The sequence below is a fragment of the Brassica oleracea genome, chromosome C3 (genome assembly GCF_000695525.1).
Source record: "Brassica oleracea var. oleracea cultivar TO1000 chromosome C3, BOL, whole genome shotgun sequence".
NCBI lineage: Eukaryota > Viridiplantae > Streptophyta > Magnoliopsida > Brassicales > Brassicaceae > Brassica > Brassica oleracea.
In genome coordinates, this window is record NC_027750.1 from 50,793,032 (window position 1) to 50,803,775 (window position 10,744).

General features: G+C 29.3%; 1 protein-coding gene across 1 annotated transcript; it reads right to left on the reverse strand.

The window, feature by feature from the left end:
* Window positions 1-7,212: 7,212 nt before the first annotated feature.
* Window positions 7,213-8,028, reverse strand: LOC106330846. The gene is made up of 5 exons (XM_013769251.1): window positions 7,999-8,028; window positions 7,745-7,825; window positions 7,523-7,645; window positions 7,363-7,413; window positions 7,213-7,269 (listed from the first exon to the last, which is right to left on the reverse strand). Exons 1-5 carry the CDS (start codon window positions 8,026-8,028, stop codon window positions 7,213-7,215), a joined length of 342 nt encoding a protein of 113 aa, XP_013624705.1.
* Between the last annotated feature and the right edge of the window lie 2,716 nt (window positions 8,029-10,744).

A 10,744-nucleotide genomic window follows, 5' to 3' on the forward strand; every position in this document is an offset into this window, starting at 1 on the left:
ACAAACTAGAGGAAAACATTTTTAAAATTGACTAATGCGAAACCAGTGTAGCCTAAAAAAAAGATTAAACAACTGACACTAAGCCTAAATAATCACCAATATAGATTCGCTTCATGTCTTTTAGTCTTTACATACATGTTGATCACTTTATTCGAAGATCTGTTGAGGATTAATACAAAACTAGATCATAACCCGCTCATATGCGCGGAATAAATTTTTATACTAATATTTATTCGGTTTTAATATTTTATACCACTACAACCTTTATCGATATAAAATGATGAAAATAAATATTGGTCTCTTAAATATATCATATACCTAAGAGTTATGAGGTCCGTCGATTTTGGTTCAACTGGTTTGAATTTTTAAATTTTTAGTATTATGCTCTTAAGTTCGGATTTTACTAATTATCAGATTCGGTTCAGTTTCTTCCGGATTCGGTCTAGATCGAATTACAACCAATATCCAAAATTGTCCCAAAATATATTTTTTAAACCTCAAAAATTGACAAAAATGTCAAAATATTTAAATTATTCATAAATCTAATTTGAACTATTTAAAATATAAAAATTAATTAAAAGATATTTAAAAATAAATAAAACAAACTACAAAAATATTTAAATAATATAAAATATCTAAATTACTTTGACATATAAAAAACATTAACAAATTACACTAATTTTGGATATCTTCGAATCATAGTTCGGTTCAGATTATAATCAAATCCCAACGTACTAGGATCATAAGTTCTGTTTGGTAAAATTATAGTAGCTGTATTGAGTTATGGAGAAAAAAATATTAGACGAATGATCAAATCTCTCATTCTTCGAACAAACTCAAAAGAAATTGATTGTAATCTTTTCATGATATTTCATTAAAAGTCTTTTTGAAATAAATATCAAAACTAAATTATTTAAAAAAGTGTATTTTTGGGATTTCTAGGATCAAAACCAATACCTTTTGTTAATTTACAATCATATTTTTAGTAAATAAATCAAAATAATTATTTTATTTATTTTATATGGTATATAATTAAATGTTAGTGATAATGACATAAATATATATAGTATATTTTAATATATATTTATTATTTACACTTTCTACTCATATGATTTTATTAACATTTGTATATTTGCTGTAATAAAAATTTAAACCATTAATCACAAAAATTTAATGTGAATAGTTCCAATACGAATTTCAAAATTAAAATATTGAAATCTCAATAAATTTTCACTGCAAATTTTGAAATTAATAAATTTATATATTTATATTATATAATTTAATTTATTAAAATCTCAATGAATTTTCACTGCAAATTTTGAAATTAATAAATTTATATATTTATATAGTATATAATTTAATTTAAATGATATTAATATATATATATATATATATATATATAATATGAATATCTTTTAATGAGACTTTATACTCATTTTTATTTTACTTGAATAAAAAAAGTTAAACCATTGATTACAAAATTTCAATGTGGGACTTTTACCATTTTTATTAATATAGTCGTTTTAAAATTCTAAATATAACATATACGAAAAAATCTAAATTTTTTATATTAAATGTTTAATGTGATTGTTTAATTTCTTTTAATAATATAAAATTAAAAAAGATTCAAAAATTGTTATCAAATATGTATAAATTCATAATCATTAATTATCATATATATGTTATTCTTATTAAATAATTCCGTAGCTTTTATTTAGGGAAAGAAAGAATATTATTTTGTGTGTATATAATCAATTTGTAGTTATTTTAATGAAAAATATAATATATAATTTTATGGACCAACTTATTTTTTTAACGATTCCGAAAATCGTATAAAAGTATATAAAAGTGGTTGGTAAATATATATAAAGACATTGTTAATGAATATTAAATAACATTTTTATTTAGAATAACACATGAAATATAAAATTCTTAAAATGAAATTAATTAAAAATAAAATAAGCCTAGACATTAGTGAATTTTATTTCATATAAAAAATAAAATTGTATCCTTAAATAGGGGTGGACACAGATCGAATATCCAGGTATTTGGAGGTATTCGTGTTGATTCGATCTTTAGCCACCTGGATATTCAATGACTCGGATATCCGAATTTTTTTAAAAATTTTAAAGAATATCCGATTTGATCCGTAAATAAATTAAAATTTTTAAAATAATTGAAAATTTTAATAATAACATTTTATTAAAAAATAAAGCATTATTTAACTTTTAAAATTTTAGTGCCTAATATAATAAATTTAGTTCATAAAAATGTTGTAAGACTTATATAAACTATAATATATATATATAACGTCTATATATAATTCTTTACATATAAAAATATATATATGCATATAACATATCGAATTATATATTTGTTCCTGTCGACAAAAAATAAATATATTTGTTCCTAAAAATATTGGTATTTGTGATTTTTTTTGTTTTTGGATATTGTACTTTAATATTTGATTTGCTTCGTAGAGTTACGGATATCCAGATTTTTTGATTCAAATCAAAACGGGTAATGAATCGAATCAAAACGGATAATAGATCGAATTAGGCTGTTGATTCGTTATCTCTTTGGATTCGAATCAAAAAAATCTAGAGTTTTATTAAAAGTATGCATGTGAGTTTTATATTAAAAGATGCGCAAAGTACTTAATGTGAACACATTTATGAATATAGTGTGAATGCATTAGCATATTTATTATCAAATCATTGTGAGGTTGTTACGTGTCCATTTTAATGTGAATGCATTTAATACAATGCTTATCATTTAATATATAAGGGATACGAGATAGTAAAAAGAACAAAAAAAAAACAAATGAGAGAATCACCTCATGATGTAGAAAGTAATCTTTACTATATAAAAGTAACTAAATTTGAGACTCATAGACTATGCCACATCAACCAAAATATTTATATCCAATGAAAGTGTCACATCATCAAGATTTACATGTCGTCATCTAACCTCATGAAATCTGTATCCATTCCCTTCTCTAACGTTCCCGGTATAACTCCTAAACACAATCCAAAAACCCTAAAGACAACCGTTCAGCAGCTCCGTAATGACCACTTAGATTCCTGAAAGCCTTATTTAATAATAAAACATTCCAATGTCAGATGCCCCTTCGATTTCTCCAGCTCTATTATATATATATATATATATTCCTCGGGTTTTCGATCTTGCACTACTCCATAGGCCAGCAAAAAAGATTCCAGATTTTATGGCTTCAAAATCAATCTTCATGGTTCCATCAGCAATTTCCAGTGAAATTTGGGACGATCATTGGCGTTGAGCTGCTTTTCCTTGAAGATAAGGTACAACCTCATATTCTCAAACCAATAAATTTGTTACCCTTAATTGCAATTGCTATGAATTAGTGAGAATGTTCTTCAAATGATTTTTGGTATGTATTTAAATTCCTTTAGATGCTTGATATGTTATCATGACTCTATTCTTGGTAATGATATTATCGTGACACTTTCTGATGGACCTTTTGTTTTTGCAGGCAAAACTTTGCAAGAGTATCTGAGTGGACAAAACAAGCCTGAATGTCTCAAATAATAACCTGAAGGTATAGTTTAGTAAATTTAGATATTGAGGATTTAGGTTTCTCTGGAAACAAAAGAGACAGCTTTCGTTGATTATTACGAGATTGATGATGCCTTACAGACAAGAAGCACGAATGTCAAGCAAATGGGTGGTAGTTACTTACATGATTTTCTTCGACCACAAGCCCCAGATAGTAAGATCTCTTATGACATAACTTTTGATAATCAAAAACACTATAACAACATATTATATCCAATGAAAGTGCCACATCATAGACTATGCCACATCAACCAAAATATTTATATCCAATGAAAGTGTCACATCATCAAGATTTACATGTCGTCATCTAACCTCATGAAATCTGTATCCATTCCCTTCTCTAACGTTCCCGGTATAACTCCTAAACACAATCCAAAAACCCTAAAGACAACCGTTCAGCAGCTCCGTAATGACCACTTAGATTCCTGAAAGCCTTATTTAATAATAAAACATTCCAATGTCAGATGCCCCTTCGATTTCCCCAGCTCTATTATATATATATATATATATATATATATATATATATATTCCTCGGGTTTTCGATCTTGCACTACTCCATAGGCCAGCAAAAAAGATTCCAGATTTTATGGCTTCAAAATCAACCTTCATGGTTCCATCGGCAGTTTCCAGTGAAATTTGGGACGTTCATTGGCGTTGAGCTGCTCTTCCTTGAAGATAAGGTACAGCCTCATATTCTCAAACCAATAAATTTGTTCCCCTTAATTGCAATTGATATGAATTAGTGAGAATGTTCTTCAAATGATTTTTGGTATGTATTTAAATTCCTTTAGATGCTTGATATGTTATCATGACTCTATTCTTGGTAATGATATTATCGTGACACTTTCTGATGGACCTTTTGTTTTTGCAGGCAAAACCTTGCAAGAGTCTCTGAGTGGACAAAACAAGCCTGAGTGTCTCAAATGATGACCTGAAGGTATAGTTTAGTAAATTTAGAAATCGAGGATTTAGGTTTTTCTGGAAACAAAGGAGACAGCTTTCGTTGATTATTACGAGATTGACGATGCCTTACATACAAGAAGCACGAATGTCAAGCAAATGGGTGGTAGTTACTTACATGATTTTCTTCGACTACAAGCCCCATATAGTAAGAGAAATGACATAACTTTTGATAATCAAAAACACTATAACAACATATTTTATTCTGAAATAAAGTTGCATTTTATTTTACCTTTAAGAACAAAGAGCTGGCTCTTACGATAATGCATTGTGAATTATAAATCGCAGGTTAATTTTAAAGTGTTTAAAGTAGTTTGTCTCATGTTGCTAATGATATGTATCTGTTATAGTTGTTTTGATGTTTTATTATATGCTTACAGTATCCGCACTCGTATGAAGATGCCAAAGGAAATGACGACTCAAATAAGGTTTTGTGGATTCTTTTTAGGTGAGATCAAGAGGCAAACAATTTTTTTCAATGGTGTCAAATCAGACTAATGCAATGAAAAACTGGATTTGGGAATCATCTATTTATGGAAAGTGCAGAATCAAACAAAAGTGGTTTACTCATCTTGCTCTAATAATATCAGCAACAACAAACATGTATGCAACTTCTCTCTTTCATCCCTTCTCTAAATAATAAACACATTAACAACTAAAGTAGTTTCCACCCCAAACATTGTCCATGTCTTGAAAGGCAACTGTTACTCACGTGCCTGAAACCAAACTCCTTATACAGTCTCACCAACTTCTATGCAACAACTCAAGCAAAGACATGTTCAAGTCTACCATTCTCACAATATGATTCATTGACAAAATCATCTTTAAAAGTAGTATCTAATTAATGATATTTAAAAAAAAATTCTCAAAATAAGCTACCAAAGATATAAAAAGAAAAATATCTAAAAGTTTTTATTTTTTTGCTAAAAAAAATCTAAAAAATTAATAGATATATATACTAACTTATCGAAACTAACTTCAAAAGAGTCCAACAAAACAATGTTAACAAGTTTTATTTTACGGTAGATTACATGAGAATCATACTCCCAAACTAAATTAGAAAAAATAACAAATAAAAAACATCAATAAGAAATTTAACTTGATATGGAAGCTCTTTGAAAAAGAAACATGAAAATGGTTAGCTAATAGTTTTTTTCCAACAAGTTCCCTATTTACAAATATGGATCATCTATTCTGGAGAGTTTTCCCGCAGATGGAGGATCACCAGTTTGCATGGATTCTATGGTATATCTGGAAATGTAGGAATAATAAAGTTTTCAGCAACTTGGATATAGATCCTATGGATATGATTAAATTGGCGGAAACAGAATCAACATTATGGGCTGAGGCACAAGTAGTAAATGACCAGAGGACGCCAACACCAAGAATAGACACGGTATTGCCGTCGATCCCAGGAAGATGGTGTTTTACGGATGGCTCGTGGAAGGAGGGTGCTAAGTTTTCAGGACAAGGTTGGCTTAGTACTTTGGAAGGTTTCGATGGATTACTGGGGGCGAGGAATGTAAGGGCTAGTCTTTCGCCTCTTCATGCGGAGATGGAAGCACTTTTATGGGCAATGGAATGCATGAGGAACTTACGTCAATTTCAGGTTACGTTTGCAACAGATTGTTCTCAATTGGTGAAGATGGTTTCGGAACCAGAAGAATGACCAGCTTTTGTAATTTATTTGGAAGATATCAAGACCCTGAAAGAGAGTTTCATATATATTCTAACAAAGCTGTATTTCATATATATTCTAACAAAGCTGTATTTCAAAACATTATAATCAAGAAAGATGTCTTCGGTATACCTAAAGCTTGATAACTACATATAACCACAACGCAGTGATATACCTTATCTATATTTTGTGCCATAACATGTTCTGCCTTTTACCTTATGTGGCGCTTAAGGAAGAATATGTTTCACATCTACTCTACTGTGTTCTGAGTTAGCTAGGATATATATTCTACGGAAAATCCGGAAAATATGGAAACTTCCATATTCGGTTAAAGATGTTTCCTAAATCTAAGCTAAATCTTCTCTAAATATCTCATAGAATAGTTTCTCCCACGTTTTTCTCCTTCTCCCACGATCTTTTTCTCTTCGTTTTTTGTGTCTTCTCTCTTCTTCATCCACATAATCATCTATTCTCTCTATCAATACAACATGGTTCTAATCTATGTTTAATCTGGTGAATGAATGTCTAGTTGCAGTGAAGAGTGGAGTTTCGTAGTAGACAAAAGGTCGAATGGTAACATTAGAAACTACTAGTCCATTAGAAACTACTACTCTATCTGCAGAGGAAAACAAAATAGAGATGCACTCTTTTGAACAATGTGGAAGGCTTTCATTTATTAGATTGGGAAAGATGATGAATGTAATTTCAGTGATTTTTGTCAAAAAAGTAATAATAATCAATGTTGTTGAGATCAATTCACAATGTAAAATGAGATCACCGAATAATATCTTCGTTATATTCTGCTTCATCTTGATTTTCATATTCAAGATCAGCTCCGCCATATAATTCATCCTCTCCTCCATTAGCTTCTTCAATACTATAATCCTTGTTCCAGACTGGTTTATCTTCTTCTGGTGCATCTTCTTCAGAACCCTCAGGTTCCAAAAGGCATTCTTCTTCGCTGCTTTGCTGTGAATTTTTCACTTGGTCACCAACAACAACTGATTCTCCAACTTAGTCATCTTTGGAGAGTTCTCCTACACAGAAGTGAATACACATAAGAAATTACACAAAAAAACAAGAGGCTAGATAATGTGACAGATAATGCTAGAGAGACGGGGTAAACTTACATCATCAAATAGCTTATCCAAGACATCCAAATTGATATATGCACTAAGTCTCTGTACACAAGAAGACACAAGAAATTTAGCTACATTTGAAAAACTAAAGAAGATCTAAAAATATATCAAACTATAACAGAAAATGAGCTGGAAGAAAAGTAGCACCGACCTTTTTCTTTTCGCTTTCTGCATTGCTTAGGCTTGTGGTTGCAGAAGTTTTCTTACTAGGAGGAGCAGCAGTCTTACTAATAGGATCTTTCTTTTTCACTGCTGTAGGTTTCCTATGCATTCCCTCATAATCGATAGAAAATGTAAGTATCATTAACAAGAACGTCAACATAACAGTTAGCAGAATTCAAGAAAATCAAAGACAGGATGAAAGCAAAAATACCTTTTTGTACTCAGGGTTCATCATCTCCCACGCCATCTTCATCAGAAGGGATTCTTTTGTAGTATTCAGATAATCAGCAACCTGATGAGCAACAATAAACCATAAAAAGTGAGAACAACAAGTATATAAACCAGGTTTTATCATGCATAAAACCGAACAATAGACACAGCAGAAAGAAAGCAGAAGACAAAACACAAGAGAATCAGTTTGACGATGTTTATATGGTCGGAGAACCAACGCGTGATGGGACTTACATGTGTAACAATAGGCGTGGTTTGCCACATTCCAGGAACCAATTGTTGTGTTTACAGAGACAAGATTAGAGATTACGGGCAGATGAAACACTGACGAAGAACATGGGTTCTCTCCATTGAACCCTAAATTGCCATGGAAGAGAGCCATGACTTTGCGGCGGAGAAGACAAGAAGAAAAATAAATTAGGGTATAAGGGTGGCCACGTCTCCCTTTTGTCTATTTTAAAATTTTGTTATTTTTAACTTTTTAATATTTTAACATTTAAAATCAATTACGAAAATTACAATTTATAATAATAATTCAAAATTAAGGGTAGTATGGTATTTACAGGAATTAAAATCATAATTTCCTAAAACATCTTCTACAAATCCTATTGTGACAAACCAAAGTTCAAAGTGTCTCATTTTTCTAATTTTTCCTTTAAATAATCATGTTTATCAAAAAGAAAAAACCAATGTAAAAATAAATTAGAAAAGGAAAATACTATCTAAAATTAGTTGATATCTATGCTAAATTTTTGAAGAAATAACATGAAATATTTTTAAATGAATCATAGATTATGTCAAACATACGGAAATTGAATATATCAAAATAAAATAAAAGTTGTCAATATAATTAACCTGATAAAATTGAAAGAGAAAAGAAGATACATGGAGAAAATATTGAAAATAAAACAATAAAAACATATAATTATTAAACAAAAAAATAAAATTTTGAAATACAAAATCTATCAATATAACAATGTTTTAAAAAGGGTAATACCAAAAATACCACATTCCTAATACTGGGTTTTTTAAATATGGAATTTAGGATTCGAATAAATATATAAATGAATAATTATTTAGAAAATTAAAATGTAGTTTCCAAAAGAATTTTCAATTTTCAAAAGATAATTAAAAAACAAATTCAGAAAAAAAATTATTAGAAAGTTCGAATTTGAAAAAGTATAATTCAAAAATATAATTTTTTATTTATTTAAATAATTATTTATTATATATAAAAAGCAAGGTCTTTTGCTTCTTAACGAAGAGGGTAAACATGGAAAATTTCTTTTTTTAAAATGTTTTTTTTAGCGGTAAACATGAATAATGTACGAGTTGGTAAATATGAAAATTTCCCTTTAAAAATTTTAATGAAATATTTTATCTATAATCACCTGCATTATTGTTTTAAACATTCCAAGCTTTTTTTGCTCTAGTTTAATTCAAAATAATTTTAAATATTCAAAATAATTTAAAAGTTAAATTTTTTATAATATAGAATCCGCGCGTAGCGCGGACACGGATCTAGTACTATTAAAGAATCCAAATATGATTAGCCGCATATTAACTTTCTTATTAACAATAATTAATGATACTTTTACATGAAAAAGAGATCAATATGAGATCAGTCGTTTTTGCAAATAAACCCATAGCAACAGATTTGCACTACTATCCTATGCAGTCATACAATATTTCCATAAATACATATTTTTATTCATGTGTCTCTTATATCAGTTTCAGTATAGCATTCTAGTTATATCATCTTAATTCATTCCAGAAATGGGATCTTTAATCCACAATATTCATTGAGCTTCTCAAAGAAGAAAGGTCAATGAATTTCCCAGGAAGTAACCATGTACCTTTCTATCCTTTATGACTGAAAACTTATTTTTTTGTTCAACCATGATTGAAACCTAAACTTTGAAAACTTCAGGTTTGATTGAAATGAAACGGCTCGTAATGATTTCCATTTATGTATCTGAATTAAGAGAAGACATATCATATATAGACGATCAACATTCTAGAAGTTTTGTTTAAAACATTTTAGAAGTTAAGTAATTATCTTAATATATGTTTCATCTCTCGTTATCAATTTGGACTCCTGTGTTTTTTAGGGGTTTCTTTTATTTGCATTTTAACTGGCACATTTACATGGCTATTCGAAAACTTGTCTTTTAAAGAATTCCTTGTATAAGTTTAATTTGTATATGAAAATTATCCATATGATTTCACCATCGTATTTAAACTTTGCAGCAACCTAAAGGAGAAACAATAAGACCTTTCAGCGTGTCTATCAATGAAGATTCGTTTGACAATGGTCTATATGGAAATATAGGTGAGACCGGTCTCAAAATCCAATATGTAATGAAAGAAAAGTCTCATGTCCGAGAACATGGAAAATTTTGATATTAAGGTACCAGAAATTGAATATCACTATATCATCGACTGAATATTGGTCACTAATTATTTGTTTCTTCTTATTGCTCTGATTTTAAGTAGACTTTTAACTAAAATATCACAAGGAGTTTATAACATTTTGGGGAGACAACTCAAATGCCAGCGCAAAAATCGAAAGATCAACGAAACATAAACTGCCGGAATAGAACATGACTTTTTCTGTGTCTTTATGTTAGTAGGTACTGTGTTTGCTTTGGGAGTCTAGTAACCAAGTATCAATTTATCAACTTCTCTATTATAATTCAAGAGGCGTTATATACTGTTATAAATAGAACTGGAATTTTATTGTATCGCAGGAATTTAAATAAGGACAAAATTTTATACCCGTGGAATTTTTAATACTGATAGAAAGATTATTATTAGAGAGAAGAGAAGAGTGAATGATGATCTTACAAATGATCGAAATCGATCATATATATAGAAAAGAAATTTACTGTGTAAATAATGCAGCGGACCCCACATCCTTTATATTTTCAACATATTCGGTGCTGTCTCGATATGACTTTCATAACACTCCCCCTTGGGG